Source organism: Sphaerodactylus townsendi, linkage group LG13, assembly GCF_021028975.2.
Source record: "Sphaerodactylus townsendi isolate TG3544 linkage group LG13, MPM_Stown_v2.3, whole genome shotgun sequence".
Lineage (NCBI taxonomy): Eukaryota > Metazoa > Chordata > Lepidosauria > Squamata > Sphaerodactylidae > Sphaerodactylus > Sphaerodactylus townsendi.
Window position 1 is genome coordinate 13,101,405 of NC_059437.1, and position 16,440 is coordinate 13,117,844.

Sequence of the window (16,440 nt, forward strand, 5' to 3'; positions counted from 1 at the left end):
CTTTATACACACAGGTGCCATAATGAGTTTGGGGTGTGTGTGTGTCAAAAATAGCTACCATAAATGGCCATCGTGGTTCTCTGTTTTGGGGAAGAGACACATTTGGATTTGGTTTCCAAAGAAAAGGGAAGGACTCCCTCCCTGCACAGCCACAAGGAAAGGTTACCAAGCCCAGAGGCAGAAGAAGGTCTCAATTTGTGGCCAGATCAAGGTCTATGTCATGTCCCGGCCCCCCCGGCAAGCATAAGTCAAGACAGCAGTCCGTTTCTCACTGTTTATTGGGGGTCAGTGCTAGGCAACGATCAACACAATCAAAGGCTCACTCATCCCAAAACGACGTTGCTGCCACACTGCAGCTCTATTCCTACAGCCTTATGTACAGAATGGCCTTCCCACTAATTGCCATCTTCCCCCAGCTGCACTCCCTTGGCCTGGCTCCTGCAAGGACTCCCTGTTTCTCCTTGCTTGCTCTAAGGCTGCCAACCTGCTGCTGCACCTCCGAACCTGTAGGTGGCTCCATAGCTGCCTTCATCGTTGTTCCCAGAGTTCTGGCGACCCTGGGTGTGCAGGAGCTGGCGGGCTGTCCTGTGACTGAACAACTGGGTACTGGGGAAGCTGGGATCTGGTAGTAGCTTTGGGGTAGCAGTTTCCATCCCAGGGGTTGCTTCCTCAAGTGTTGCCTGAGCCCCTGAGCCCACTACTGAAGGCTCAGGCTCTGGGTTGGCTGAACCTCTGATGGCCCAGATACAGCCTCCTCTTCTGCAGACTCCCTATCTGAGGCTTCTGGCCAGTGATGGGATTCAAATGAATCAACCACTGGTTTGCCCCCGCCCCCAGTGCACATACACCCCCCCACCCACCCACTTACCTTACCTTTCCGATGTTGGCAGAGAGGCAAGGAAAGGTGGCGGCTGCAAGGGGGCTAGTGGGGGACCAGCTGGCCGCCAATCGGGCCGCACCCCAAAGGCCGCACCGGCCCAGAGGCGTGCGGCCCCATCGGCTGGTGGGATTCAGCTGGTTAGCTACTGGTTTGGTGTGCAGCTGAATACCTCTTCTGCTTCTGCCATGGTGTGCAGGGACCTGACAGACTGTGGTGTAATACTTCCCTGGTCAGCCTGCTGGGCAGGAAGTGATTCAAAGCCACCTGTTTGTGTTTTTTATGTTCCATTGAGAACCCTTTTGATTTAATCCCCAAGACTTTTAAGTAAGCATTGGCCAGGAATCACATCACCAGGCCGAGTGGGTGCCGTGTTTGGGGCTGTCAGCATAACTAGGATTAGATATGAATGTCAGAAAGAGTTTGTTTTTCCCTCTCATTCTGCCTGCAGGCCCTGTTTGTGGATAACTGGCGGGTGCTGCACGGCCGGGAGTCCTTCACAGGCTACCGCCAGCTCTGCGGCTGCTACCTGACGAGAGATGACGTGCTGAACACGGCCCGTTTCCTAGGGCTGAAGGCCTAACGTGGTCTGTGGTTTGTAATAAAGGGGGTCGAGAGCGTTCAGTGATCCAGGAACAGGGGAGCATTTTGTATACCTCAAGAAACCTGCAGAAGGAGGAGATGTCCCCACAGTATTACTTGATTGTCAGCCACTCTCTACAGCTCACTGCCTTGTTTCATTCTCCCCTGGAACTGAGCGGACCCTCCTGTGCTCCCTGACTGGCTGGCTTTAAAAGCACAACCTGTCAGCTCAGGTGGGGCTGGAAGGAATAGCCAGCCACATCGAAGCCTGCCAAAAGCACTCCCAAATGGCACATCTAGAGCCTTTTGCTACAGAAACTGGTGATAGAACTAGCCTTATCCAAGAGAACTTCTGGACCATCCCCCCAAAGTGTACCAAGCACGGTCCAGACGGGTTGTCCTGCGAGTGGGGGAGAATCTCTAATCTTGAAGAATGTCGAACTGCAGTCAAACGAGCCTTTCGCGGTCCTTGGAGACGTGCAAAAATGCCCGATTGCCCCCCAAATGCTCTTATCTGCCTCCTTGTCAATGTAAGTCAAAAGGGTGCCCAATGCCAGGGACCGGGAGGTCATCAACGAAGGCCTGAAGAAACCAAACCCTTCCTTTGAGATTGGAAAACCTCACCGAACTTGAGTCTGAAACTCTTTTGCCTGTTCATCTGTTCAGTGAAATATGGTCTCCTGTTAAGCTTTTCCAGCTTTTCTCAGTCCTGCCAGGCGCTCGGCAGGAGAACTAAATGGAATGTTTCCATTGGTCGTGAACATCTCAGTACTTGAGCAACCAGACTGCCTTTACAAGCTGCTGTCCTGCTACCCTTGCTGCACCCCTGATGATTTTTTGGGGGGGGGGAGGGAATTAGGGGGCGTCCTAGAAAAATCAGTCTCTGGATAAAGGACTCTGGAGGCAGTTAAGACTCTAGTCGGCTCAGGATATCAGCAGCTGCTGTTTACAAGGAAGCAATTATCTGTCATGGATTGCAACAACAAAATACTTCAAGAAGCGGCCAGAGACCCTCTTCTCTGTCTCCTTTCCCAAAGGATGTAGCCGCTTAAAACTACATCAATTACATTGGATTTGCAACAACCCGTGCATCGTGAAGAAGTGATAACACTGAAACTTTCTGTCTGAATTTGGATGCAAAGTGCTTTAAGGCTGGCCTGAGACAATCTCTCGAAACTGGCTCTGTGTGTCCGTGTGAATTTAGCACCATGATGTGTTTGGAGTCAAATGCCTTGAAAGGATTTTAAAAGCATTTTTACAGTGCAATCCTGAATGTTGCGGGGGGGAGGGGCTGTGGATGTACATCAACCTGCCACTGCATCAATGCGGCATAATTGATATCTCGGCCAGCGTAGGGGCACTTACAGCAGCGTCGGAGAGCTACGTGGCTACTCGACAGCTGCACAGGGGCTTTTCACTTCCCTCAAAGGAAATGCCTTGTTTTCTTGCAGAACGCACCTGCAGCGGGAAGAGACACAATAGAACCTGTGGTCTCAAAAGAGGTAGTAAAAATTTATCTGTGTCTGGGACATTAATGGAGCCTGGCAAGGTATTGGCTAATTCCTAGTACCTTGACTGCATGGAACCCACATCCTTCCTTAGACTGTGAGGCTAGTGGGAATCCTCCAGTGGCTGGAGAAGTCACGCCCAGCCCTGTAAGGTCCAAGATCTATCAGAGCTGCAGAGTTTGGACACTTCCAAATGAACCCAGTTATTGCTAGACTTAACCTTTTGAAAACTTCCAAGAAGACAACTGTTAGCTAACAGAGGTAACCAGGTCTCCATGTTATTCATCAGCTAACAACTGTACACTCCTCTTGAAGATTTTCTGGTTCTTGGTAGATTTACTCTGACCCCTTCTGTGCATGCAGAATAATGCACTTTCTTTTCTTTTTCTTTTTTCAAATAAAGAATAATGCACTTTCAATCCACTTTCAATGCACTTTGCAGCTGGATTTAACTGTGCGGAATAGCAGTATCTACGTGCAAACAATTGTGAAAGTGGATTGAAAGTCCATTATTTTGCATGTGCGGAAGGGACCTCTGTTATCCCAAATTAGAAGAACCAGCTAGACTTCTTCGTGAATGTGTACCAGTGAATTCTGCAGCTAGAACTTATTGCTGCAGTAACTTTTAACTGGCTGTTTTGGGTTTTCTGGGCTGTGTGGCTGTGGGCTGGTAGTTTTTGCTTCTAATGTTTTGCCCACATCTACGGCTGACATCTTCACGGCACAGTGAGAGAAATATGTCTCGCTATGACATCCCTCTAAAAATCAACCCAAGTTTAAAAAAAGGTATAGTGTAAACTCATAAAATAAACAAACTATACCTAGATTACTCAGAAGCACAATAAGGAGTAAATGCATAAAAAACATTCACATTTAGAGAAACAGAAGAAGAAGAGTTTGGATTTATACCCCACCTTTCTCTCCTGTAAGGAGACTCACAGGTGGCTTACAAGCTCCTTTCCCTTCCTGTCCCCACACCAGACACCTTGTGAGGTAGGTGGGGCTGAGAGAGACCTGTGACTAGCCCAAGGTCACCCAGCAAGAATGTCGGAATGCGGAAGCACATCTGGTTCATCAGATAAGCCTCTGTCACTTAGGTGGAGGAGTGGGGAATCAACCCTGGTTCTCCAGATTAGAGTGCACCTGCTCTTAACCACTACACCACGCTGCATAAGTCTGTGTGTCAACATGCTGATGCAACAAAATGCTGATGAAGCAGACATTGAAAAAGTCACATTATCTTCAGATCCATAATAAGGGAATAAGTTACACTATACTTGCTTCCAAGTTACTTCCAGAGACTAATGCAACTTATTTGCTTATTGTGAATCAGCAGATGATATTGTGACTTTTTCTATGCCCGTTGCATCTGCTTTTTGTTCCCACTCTGCATGCTGACACACAGACATATGCATTAAATGTGCACATTTTAAATACATTTACTCCTTATTGTGTTTCTCGGTACCTCTGGCTCATTCCGCACATGCAGAATAATGCACTTTCAAACTGCTTTCAGTGCTCTTTGAAGCTGTGCGGAATGGCAAAATCTACTTGCAAACAGTTGTGAAAGTGGTTTGAAAACTCATTATTTTGCGTGTGCGGAAGGGGCCTCTGAAAATGCCAACCGTAGATGCGGGCGAAAATTTAGGAGCAAAAACTAGCAGACCACGGCCACACAGGCCAGGAAACCCACAACAGCCAGTCGATTCCAGCCCTGAAAGCCTTCAACAAAACATTAACTTTTAACTCTTACAGTGCAATCCTAAGGGGGGTTAAACTCCAGTTTAAGTCCGTCAGTTTCAGTGGGCTGCTGGGGAACTCATACAGGGAAATACTCTTCCATCCAAACAATTGAAAATCCAAAACTGTGGAATGTTAGTCAGAAGCTCTGGGCGACAACCCTTTCCCCTAACTTACTAGTTTTCTGCGTGAAGGGATTTTTTTAAAAAAATGAGTCATGTGAACCCTCTCTTCTGCACAATAATGGCACTGCACAGACCCAGGTTTATCACCTCATCGAGACTTGGGCCTTTGCATGCCTTCTCTTTTCCCCTCAAAGTCTTGATTGTATCTATGGTGTTGGGCTTCCTGAGAACTCTAAAGGAGTCTGATTTCCGCTGGAGCAACTCTGTTGTCTATTGTCGAATCTGTTGTCTGGGATCCAGCTTCTTGTGGCTCAGGTCTGTTTTCTGTTCCTCTCTCTCGTGCAGTTTGGGATCTGTGCGCACGCCAGTCGTTCAGGGAGAGGCGTTAGTTCAGTCATTGCTTTCACAGGAAAGAAATGGCCCCGTTGTGTCTCCACAGGCTGTTATCAGAGGGGGTTTGCCAAATGTCTGAATCGGGTCCCAGTGCCTGACTTTGTACTACAAGAGATGAACAGTGGCAAACATGGGATGTGTTCCTTGCAGAGAAGATCTCAGCCCCTTTGCAAGATGGAGACGTGCAACTGTGTGTCCCCCCCCCGCCCCGTTCCAACTCATCCAAAGTCTCTTGCCACTGCTGAGCCCTTTCTCATACGCATGCTGCGGAGAAGGCCCCGTAGCCTCGCTCCCAATCCCTCTTGTCCATCCACGTTTGTCTTTCTGTGCTTGGGGGGTAGGGGGCCTTTCCTGGGATGCATTCTGAGAGGGGTTTTTCATCAACTTTTTTTGCAGTTTTGCTCTTTGCTAATAATAAAAGGAGCCATCAGTGGCTTTTCTTGTCAGGGCAGTGGGCGTGTGACTCAGTTCCCTTGCGTGGGCCGTTTTATGCCAGATTATCTCTGCCAGCACTGGTGCAAAGCTCTTTTCCCTTTCCGGTGCCCTTCTGGAACTCTTTCGCAACACTCTTGTCCTGTTCCCCTCAGAAGGGGGAGCGAAATCAGAGAAGCGTGACTGTTTCGCTTGGCGTTTTGCCTGTCTCCAGGCAAAGTAGATGTTAAATTGTGCAGAATAAGGAAACCTGGAGAACGGGATTAGGGGGTAAGGGGTGTTTGCGATCTCTGGCACCACACGAAACTAGACTAGCCTCTGTCTCGCCCTCTGTTTACTGTTGCTGCCACCACTTCAGGTAAAATCTAGCCCACCCTCACTCTTGGGTTGTCTGAGGCCAACACCACAGAGGTGTATCACTGTAGCATACCCAGTAGCTCAGATAGACGGGTAAGGACTCGTGCAGACTCTCTCTAATTAAGCAACTTATTTCTACCTGGCCCAAACACAGGGTACTACAAGTACGGATCTAACAAAATAAAAGGACATCTACTGACTTAGACGGTAGAAAGTGCCATCAAGGTCCAGCTGAATTACAGCAACCCTGTAAGGAGATGATTTGCCATTGCCTGCCTCCATATGGGCCGAGAGAGTTCTAAGAGAACTGTGACTGGCCCATGGTCCCCCAGCAGGCTTCTCGTAGAGGACTGGAGAACCAGACCAGGTTTTCCAGATTAGAATCTCCTGATGCCCTAAATACTATCCCACTCTGGCTGGTACTCACAACCCACTGTTTATCTTTGTTAGTTCCGCAATATGGTTCCTTTCCTGGTGCAGCTGCAAGACTGTTTAGCATCATTCCCTTCCATCATCCTTCATGGCAGAACATGCAGGAGAGACAGCTCCTCTTAACATATCCCAATGACCACATAGACAAAGGAACAGCCCCACTTCTCAGTCCCTGCCCCATGTGTACTCCAGAACCCTCAGCCAATCGGGGCTTCAAGGTTCAAGCCCGCCTGCCCTGGATCTCCAATTAAGAGGTATTGCCACATCAAAGGGATAGTATGTTTTCCTGTTCAGTTGGGAAAGGATGTTCTCTATCAAGCAAAGAGCACCTTCCTCTCTTCTTCCCAACCACAGCGACGCCAGCGTCCTTTGCACGGGCTTGAACCAGTTGGTATTCTAACAGTGCAATCCTAAGCAGTTACAACCTCCCAAGCCAGAGGCGTGGCTGAGCCAGAGTTTAGGAACATCTCGGCAGTCACCTAGGCCCCTTCCACACTTGCAGAATAATGCCCTTTCAATCCACTTTCACAATTGTTTGGAAGTGGATTTTGCTATCCTGCACAGAAAAATCCAGTTGCAAAGGGACCCTAGAGCAGCCATCGTCAATCATGCCAAAATCCACTCTTAAAGCGCAACCTGTGATATCTTGGAGGATCAGTTACGAAAGGCAGCCTGGGTTTCTGACATTTGAAGCTCTTGTGGGGGAGAAGAAGAAGAGTTTGGATTTATATCCCCCCCTTTCTCTCCTGCAGGAGACTCAAAGGGGCTTACAATCTCCTTGCCCTTCCCCCCTCACAACAAACACCCTGTGAGGTAGGTGGGGCTGAGAGAGCTCCGAGAAGCTGTGACTAGCCCAAGGTCACCCAGCTGGCGTGTGTGGGAGTGTACAGGCTAATCTGAATTCCCTAGAGAAGCCTCCACAGCTCAGGCGGCAGAGCTGGGAATCAAACCCAGTTCCTCCAGATTAGATACACGAGCTCTTAACCTCCTACGCCACTGCAGATTCTGCAGATGGACGTGCCAGGCAAGGATGGAAAAAGTGATCTCCTCTGCTACGTGGCAGAGGTTTCTGTGGCCACTTTTTGCAACTAAGAGAATTTTTCCCCATAGACTTTTGTTGTCGTTTAGCTGAGTGGCAAAAAGAAATGTGGGTGATGCCACGTGGTATAATTCATCTAAGGTCGGAGGCTGTTTCCGTTGGGGATAGTTTGTTTCCCCCCTTGGCTTCCTGACTGCAGGGCTCTTCTGAAAAGCATCCATCTGGCATTGTCCTCTTCATCCTGTTTCAGGTTTTCCCCTGCTTTGCTGTGATCTTTCCAAAACCTGCTTTGGTATGATCTTTTTGGAAAGATCTCTCAGCCAAGGCACTTTCAGACGCCAGGTAGATAGGAAGATGTACACATCTGCAGATCCAGCCCACAATGGAGCCACTTTCCTTGCCCCCCCCCAAAAAAAAAGTACTGGGGGCTGCTATGCTGCTACTCTCCCCTGCAGCCACCAGTACTTTTTTTTTTTTGGCGGGGGGTTAAGATGAGCAAGACAAGTGACTATAATATAATAGTATCCCGACATTTCCCTTTATAATTTCACAATGAAAAGGGCTGGACACGTTAAAATAAGAATGATGGGAACTAGGTCAGCATTGCAGCCCGTTGTTTTTTAAAAAATCATATCATCACAATCTTTCCGTGATTGCTTTAAAAAATGTTATTGGGGAGGGGGGCAGCCACAAGGCTATTGAGGCAAAGAAAGTATGGGAGAAACTTCTTGTGGACTCTCCAGTGCTACTGTGTGGAAGCTGTGTCTGCCTCACCTGCTGAAGATCAGTGCTCTAAGCCCTAGGTGTCAAACTCGCAGCCCTCCAGATGTTATGGAGGCAAAGTTCGCTGTCTTGTTTCCTGGATCCCCATCACTATTCCTCTATCTTTTTGCGGACTGGTTCCATAGTAGCTTATGAGTCCATTTGCTTCTGAAAGCAAACACAGTCTATTAGATGCTGGAACCCAAAATGACTGGCACACCCACTGGCAAGTCTGCCTAGAGGATCGTTCATGCAAAGAAATGCCATCATGTTAGATCCTCAACAGTTTACTCAAAAATGGAAGAAACTTAGAAACACTGAATCTACATTTGGCTCACTAGCATAATCTTTCATCTCGCATCGAAACCACACGTAAGCCTGTGGTAAACCCCATGTAGCAGCATGCAACTCTTTTCAACTTCTTATGCAAATGATCAGATTTCTCTACTGCTGGACCTCAGCTTATTCAAAACACTTATTCAACAATGACAGGACCTCTTGACATGAAATAAACCCAGTTCCCTTCATCTTTGCTCAAATGACAACCTGTCAGCAAGACCCCTTTTCATGTGTCCGGTTCTCTTTTGACCCCTTTCTAATTTCTCCAGATAGATCCAAAGTACAGCACTGATGACAAATGTCAAGTAAGATCATGGCAAAGGAAACCATAGTTAGCAGCACTGCCAAATTACTTAGCTCAAAATGCCAACTTGTTTGCTGTTCTGATGTGGTATCCTGTGTCTGCGCATGGAGGCTCTACGTGGCTGTCCTGGCCAATATACTTATCCTCTCTGAACACAAATCATTATTTTAATTGTTTGTTATAAGCTCACAGTTGCCTTTACCTGGTCTGGTAGCAGTGACTTTCAGTAAATGCCATGTCTTGTCAAACATGAATATAGTGCCAATTAGATTTATTAGAGGAGCCTGAGAGAGTCTCTTCAATTCAATTCTCACTTCCCCCACCTGCCCACACAGTATCATAAGTTTATAAATTTCTTATCAAACCTGTGAAGATATATATTCCCCTCTGAAGTGGGAAATAAAAAGACTTTGGGTTTATATCCCATCTCTCTCTCCTATAAGGAGACTCAAGGTGACTTACAAGCTCCTTTCCCTTCCTCTCCATACAACAAACACCTTGTGAAGTGGGTGGGGCTGAGAGAGTTCAGAGAGAACTGTGACTAGCCCAAGGTCACCCAGCAGGAACGTAGGAATGCAGAAACACATCTGGTTCACCAGATAAGCCTCTGCCACTCAGGTGGAGTGGGGAATCAAACCCAGTTCTCCAGATTAGAATCCACATGCTCTTAACCACTACACCACACCGGCTTTAAATGAAATAACATTTAAAGGCAGGGTATAAATGAAGTAGCATTAAAAAATGAAAAAAGGTTGGAACACTTTAACACATGTGCAATAGTTTTCCCCCTATTTACTTTGGTATGTATTATCCTTCTGACATTCCAGTTACAATGTTTTTAATTCACGCCTCTCAAGAAACCAGAGAATGTAACGGTCCCGGGTTGAACAAACCTACTTGAAAACCCACGATTAACCTGTTAACAGCAATTTTCAAACCCGCTTTGCGTGGCCTCTCTCTAGTAGTTCCTCCTCCACATTTTCTCAGAAGGATGTCATGTGAAGCTTGAATGTGTGCTAATGATAGTTTCTACGTTCCCTCAATGCCATCTGGCTCTGTCTGTGTACTCCGTGACCCTGACCACATCCTCTCTCCTGTTTTCTTCTCCAAAAATACCTCAGGCTGGAAGAAGAGAAGAGCAACTTGGGCTGCAGAAGGGACTCCCTACCATGCAGAGGTTTTGCACAATAGTCCGACATTGCTTTGGTAGCTGTTAATGGAGAATGAACGCTCCAGCATTTGGGTGTTTCACGTACCCCCGTGAGCCTTCACTTACTCTCCTCTTTCTAATGCCTTGAGAGGAAGGTTTTTCTTTGGAGGTTTTTAAACAGAGGCTGGATGAACATATGTCAGAAGTGCTTTGATTGTGTGTTCCTGCACGGCAGGGGGTTGGACTTGATGGCCCTTGGGGTCTCTTCCAACTCTATGATTCTAGGAACTTCCCAAGATCTGCAAGGACGGTTCACATACACCACACCCCTTCATTTACCCTTATCTCTTTCTTTAATGCCCCAGATTTCCACACATGAACATGTCCAACCTTAAAATCTAGACAGCAATCATAATTTCCTTCGTGGTCCCCTTGTAAGGCAGAAATCCGGTGCACTCTTTCCTGGAAGCAAGAGCAGCTGAATGCAATAGGCTGGATCTCATGAAATATTTCTGCCTGCAAGCGGAATTGCTACGAAAAAATTGATCGTCATCTGCTTGCACTAAGAGAAAACCATTGTCCTTATATGTGCGCAAGAGATTGCACAGGGTATTTCTTCAGATACAATGTCAAAAAAATTAAGTAAAATCTAGTGAACTGTCCATCACTCCACAGAAGTGCACAACATACATACTCCTTTCCACTCAAGCTTCACTGGATACAGCTCAAAGGGAGTTTTGAGCAAACATGCTCAAACTTGTGTTGCAAACATGTTAGCATCTTCACTGACTCTCTAGAGCTCCCTCCTCAATCTGTATCTCAAATCTCTGGACTCGAGAGTCTGTGATGGATCTTCCTGAGTTCAAGACTCCTTCGTTCTTCCGGAAGGCTGCTTTCAATTTTCCCCGCAGGGCAGCCAGCATTGCTCGCTTGAAGCAACTGGAGAGGAAGAAGAAAATCACAGGGTCCAAGCAGCAGTTGAGGGCCGAGATGCAGAGAGCGAGTTCGTTGGCAAGGTGGAGAGTTTGTACTCTCCCTGGATCAGAGATTATCTCTACCTGGGCAAGGACGTAGGGCACTCGAACCGCATGGTAAGGGGTGAAGCATATAATGAAAACGGCAAGGACCACAAACGTCTTGGTTACGGCTCGGGAGCTCGTCTTCTTGCTCTGCTGCTGGGTTTTCCTTAAGGAGACCCTTCGGAGCTTGAGCGAGATCTTGCAGTAAGAGTAGAAGAAAAACCCCAGCAAGACAAAGAAAGCGGCTACTGCGATCAGGTTGAGCACAGGCCCCGGGACTTTTTTGTACTTGAAGTGGAAGCATTTGGGGGGGCAGGGCCCATTGCTGCCAGCGCTGAAAAAGAAAGGAAGCATCATGGCACCGCACACTAGCCACACCACTCCAGAAGCAGCAGTGCTGTAAGTCACTGTGTGGATCCGGAACTGTTGGAGGGGCCGGATGATCTTCAGGTAGCGATCCAGGCTGATCAGGGTGAGCAGCCAGATGCTGACATACATGGTGAAGTAAAAGATGATGCCGACCACCTGGCAGAGCATAAGAGGGCCGCTTTGGTTGTGAAATGCTGCCCGGAAGGGCAGGCAGAGGGCAAGGAGGAGGTCTGACAGGGCCAAGTTCTTCATGTACACGGTGATGGAGTTTGTCTTCTGCGTGCCAAAATGGAACACCCAGAGGGCCAGCATGTTGAAGAAGAGGCCCGTGATGGAGATGATGGGATACGCCACCGGCAGAGTCACTGCCAAGAGGTCGTCCTGGAGGCTACAAGCTGAGTCGTTGGAGCCATTCCCTGGGGATTCACTAGTAAGGAAAGGAGCACTCAGAATTCTGGGGGAGGAACCAAGAGGAAGATAAATTATTTGGAGATGGAGCAAAAGCTAGACCAGAAAACAGCCCTTACTACTCTTCTCTTTTTTTGTATTAATGTTTCTTTATTTTTTTAATCAACAGTACGTCACAAATCAACTCCAACATGACAAACACAAATATATCACATATAAAACACTTGTACACTATCTGTCAACAACAGAAAGAAAAAAAGAAAGATACATCTAGTTCACTTCTCACCAACCCAGAGGTGGGATCCAGCAGGTTCTCACAGGTTCCTGAGAGTAGGTTACTAATTATTTGTGTGTGCCAAGAGGGGGTTACTAATTGGTGATTGTGCCACGTGATTTTTGCCTTAGTTATGCCCCTCCTCTCAGCAGTAGCGCGCAGAACTTGACGCAGTCTAGCAGGAGGTACACCGGCATACGTGACAGCCTGCGCCTGCATGCATTCGTTTCCCGCCCAAGGACCGGCGCAGCGGCTGTGTCCTTGCCACAGCCCCGCCCAGGAATGCCCCGCCCAGCCCCATTGGCGCTACACCACAGTTTGAATCCCACCACCATGGGAACCTGTTACTAAAATTTTTGGATCCCACCACTGCACCAACCTTATATTTTTACCTTTAAACATTTTCTACCAGTCTTTATTCTGGATTCTTATAAGTGCAATCTTTTAATTTGACATATACACTATTCCTAATGTCTATATAATAGATTACATCTACTGTACCATTACATTCCACTAATTCGTGTGTGTGTGTATAAGTTCAGTATCTTAATGTTGTAAATAGATTGACAAATGCACGAGGGCACTTCTTTCTTTAGCATAATTCACAAGGGAGTTCCAATCCTTAAAAAATGTTTCTACTTTTTTTGTTTTAACAATGTCAACAATTTATCTACAGCAGCATATTCCAGCAGTTTATTCAGCCGGTCTTCAGATGGTGGAACGTCCTCAGATTTCCAGTTTCTCACGATTAAATTTCTTGATGCTGAGATCATACATAGAATTAATTTTTCATTTTCTGGTTTTACAAAGGGCGTTATCATATTTAGCACAAACATCCCCTTTTTCATAATAAACTCATAACCCAAAATCTTTTTCATTACAACGTGAGTGCCACACCAAAATCGACTTATTTTTATACAACTTTGCCACATATAATCAAAAGACCCTTTCTCTTGGTGGCAGATTTCAGGAACCTTAGGATACATTTTTGCCAATTTCACCAGGCAGAGATACCAACGATAAAACATTTTACAGAAGTTTTCCTAGAGATTAGCATTACTTGTATAAATTTCAAATTTCTTTTCCAAGTTCTATCCCAATTCCTCTAACTGGGCATGATTTGAATCTTACATGTTCGTAACTGCTGCTGCAAACGTTCTGTGGCAGCTCGGCTCCATGATGTCACTTGCTCACATAGGATGTGTACATCAGATTCTGAGAGCTCTGCAGTCGAAAATGCATGCAATGGACGGAGTTGATCAATTTTAAAGAATCTGGAGGTTGGCATCCCTTATCAGTTCCGCTGGAGAAAATGGATGCTTTGAGGACGAACTCTTTGGCATTGTACCCAGGGAGGTCCCTGTCCTCCAGTGGCGTATCTACCTAGGGGATAAGGGGTACCCCTTGTCGCCGGGGACCACCCCTTCCTGCTCCCCAAGTCCCACCCCTGGCTTCAGTGCTTATAAAAGCAGGTCTCCGAGGCTGGGGACTGCAGTCTCTTCTGACCTGCCCAGAGGGGAGGTCAGAAGAGACTGCAGGCTGCCAGCTGGGAGCCCAGCCAGCAGGGGGAGTCTGGGGGGGGAGTTGGGCACCCTAGACATGGGTTGGGCACCCATGGTGACATGGGAGGGGTCGAGGGCACCCAGCAGCAGTGGGGGGTTGGAGCCTGGGAGCGTCTTGGAGACAATTTGTCTCCGGGCGCCATTTACCCCCAGTACACCACTGCTGTCCTCCCTAGGCTCCGCCCACCATCAAATCTCCAGGAATTTCCCAATGTTGATCTGGCAAACCTACCCCCTTTCCATCCCCTGCCAACTGCTGGAAACGTCAGTCTATCAAGATTGATCTTTGTGCAGCGGCGAAGCTCCCAGGGGACAGGGGAGGTGCGATGCACCGGGCACACGAATTTGGGTCACTGGGAGGCGCAAAATCCCCCTGGCCCCCCCCCCCCCCCCCCGCGGTGCCCCTCCACACACACACTTACCTTAGAAAACCGAGCAGGCTAGAGAACAGGCCTTCCTGTTCTGCTGGGAACTACATTTCCCAGGGTCTCCGGGGAGATGGTCCCCACCAGAACAGGAAGGCCTGTTCTACAGCCTGCTCGGTTTCTAAAGTGAAATATAGAGAGTACCACCAGAAGAACGTGATTCCCCACGCGTATTGCTTGCTTTAGGAAACCGGGCAGGCTGCGAGTACAGGCCTTCCTGTTCTGGTAGAGACTACATTTGCATTTCAGGAGGCTGGGAGATGCACTTCGCCCCCCCACCTTTGCCCTTTGAAACCGAGCAGGCTGCAGTACCGGGCCTGTTCTGGTGAACTACATTTCCCAGGAGGCGTGGGAAGTAAAACACCAGAACAGGGAGAGACCTGTTCTAACTGCTTCGATTTCTAAAGTAAATGAATGAGAGAAGCGCTAATGAGAAGCGCCACCGATGGGGGGGGGGAGCCAGAGTGCACACCGGGCGCACTCTGGCCCAGCTACGCCTCTGTCTTTGTGGGAGGAGCCATGGATCAGTGGTAGAGCATTAGCATGCAGAAGCCCCCAGGTTGAGTCCCTGGTATCTCCAGCAAGGATCAGGTTGCAAATAATGTGAAGGACGTTACCTTGAGACTCTGGAGAACCGCTTCCAGTTGAGTAGACAACGCTGTTTGGGATGGACCAATGGTCTGGTTTGGTACAAGGCAGCGTCATGCGTTCATGTGATCTACTCGACTCCCAGCGGCTCTCTTGAGTCTCAGGTGCTGGTTTTTCACTTCAGCTCCAATCTGGTCCTTCTAACCCAGGGGTCTGCAACCTGCGGCTCCGGAGCCACATGAGACTCTTTCAGCCTTATACTGCGGCTCCGTGTGGCCTGGAGGTCAGAGGGTAGTGTGGGCGTGTCCCTTCAGAGCTGTCGCCATCCCTGCTCTGCCATCCCCAATGCCGACATCCCCCCCTCTGACCCACAGAGCAGGCAGCTGCTTGCTCCATCGGGCAGAGGGGGTTTCCCTGCCCGGCACCGCTGCCTCCCAACACTGGAAGGAAAGGTGAGTGGAGGGGCCGAACTGGAGGCAGCTCCACAGATCTTCGGGGCCGTGGAAAACGGACCCTAATGGCTCTTTGGGTGGTAAAGATTGCCGACCCCTGTTCTAACCGGAGATGTCAAGTGATTCAAAAAAGGATCCTCTAAACCACAGATGTCAAACTCGCTGCCCTCCAGATATTATGAACTACAGTTCCCATCATCCCCTGCCAGCATCAGGCTGGCAGGGGATGATGAGAACTGTAGTTCATAACATCTGGAGGACTGCAAGGTTGACACCTATGCTCTCCACCTAAGACGGATGCTCTGACATTGCCTTCTCTGGCAACACTAGAAATAGCTCTCAAACAGTCAAGGGTGGTACTTACTGACTGCCATGAGGTCCCTGTGAGAAGGTGACACAGCTGCTGGGCTGAGTGGAGTTGGCAAACAAGGGCATTTCGCAGTTGTGGTGGATCCAGCTTCCCTTTCGTCCACCTCAGCCGTCTCTCTCTGGTGTCCGCTTGCTGTAGGACGAGCAAGTCCAGTTGTCCCGTCGCAGCAAAATCAAGGCTGAACGTAGTGGCACCTTCAAGATTCACACCTTTGTTGTGGCAGGTTTCGCAGGAGAGAGACCAGCTTCATCAGATGTAGTGTGACGGGGCTTGCTGCTGGGAAGGATTTCTCACACCTCTTTAAAAGTCCCACAAGCTTGTGATGGCATTTCCTAAAGCCTACTCATTGGCTTCACCTAAAATGCTTGCCTGTCAGTGAGGAAATGCATGCAGTATACTGTAGCTAGATCTTGCGCAGAAATAAGTCCACTATCTACAGATTGCTGGGGAAAGAAACCGGAAGTGAAACCACTGCCTGTTTGTGGGTTGTTGTTTTTTTCTTCCCAAAAGAGGGTTGGACAACAGGTCTTCATATAGGGTGGCTGGATGCAAACAGATGCTTCTGTACCTTTAGTGAACATTATTTTAATTTTGAAAAACCCTGTTTATTCTCTGGGGAGTGCAGGGCAGCCCGCACGTCCCCCAGCCCTTGTTTTATCCTCGCAGCAACCCTGTGATGTGGGTTGGCTGAGACTGCGTGACTTCTGCAGGGTCCTAGTGTGAGCTTTGTGGGAAAGCAGGGATTTGAGCCGTTCTTATCTGCTTAAAATACTCGTCCGCCTGCCTTTTTCCTGAGTATTGCAGGACCTTGAATCTAGCAATCTAAACACTACAAAACACTGTCTAATTCAGCAAATACTGTCTAATTCAGCAAACAGAATTTTTCATGGCTACAGCTGTTGCTCCCTCTGTGAAAGGGATAGCTGCAAGGAC

The 16,440-nt window shown here is 48.2% G+C and overlaps 2 protein-coding genes across 8 annotated transcripts in view; one reads left to right on the forward strand and one right to left on the reverse strand.

Moving 5' to 3' along the window:
• The window catches only part of TMLHE (trimethyllysine hydroxylase, epsilon), a 36,069-nt gene extending 32,207 nt beyond the window's left edge, over nucleotides 1-3,862 (forward strand). For all 7 annotated transcript variants that reach the window (XM_048515037.1, XM_048515042.1, XM_048515038.1 and 4 more), the window contains one exon: nucleotides 1,329-3,862. In XM_048515037.1, coding sequence (XP_048370994.1) covers nucleotides 1,329-1,460 — 132 coding nt within the window. In that variant the 3' untranslated portion in view covers nucleotides 1,461-3,862. The remainder of the gene's footprint in view (nucleotides 1-1,328) is intronic.
• Nucleotides 3,863-10,822: 6,960 nt separating this feature from the next.
• On the reverse strand, nucleotides 10,823-15,628 carry LOC125442439 (probable G-protein coupled receptor 34). Its single transcript, XM_048513804.1, has 2 exons — nucleotides 15,502-15,628; nucleotides 10,823-11,882 (listed from the first exon to the last, which is right to left on the reverse strand). The coding sequence occupies exons 1-2, from the start codon at nucleotides 15,570-15,572 to the stop codon at nucleotides 10,823-10,825; spliced, it is 1,131 nt and encodes a 376-aa protein (XP_048369761.1). The 5' UTR covers nucleotides 15,573-15,628.
• Between the last annotated feature and the right edge of the window lie 812 nt (nucleotides 15,629-16,440).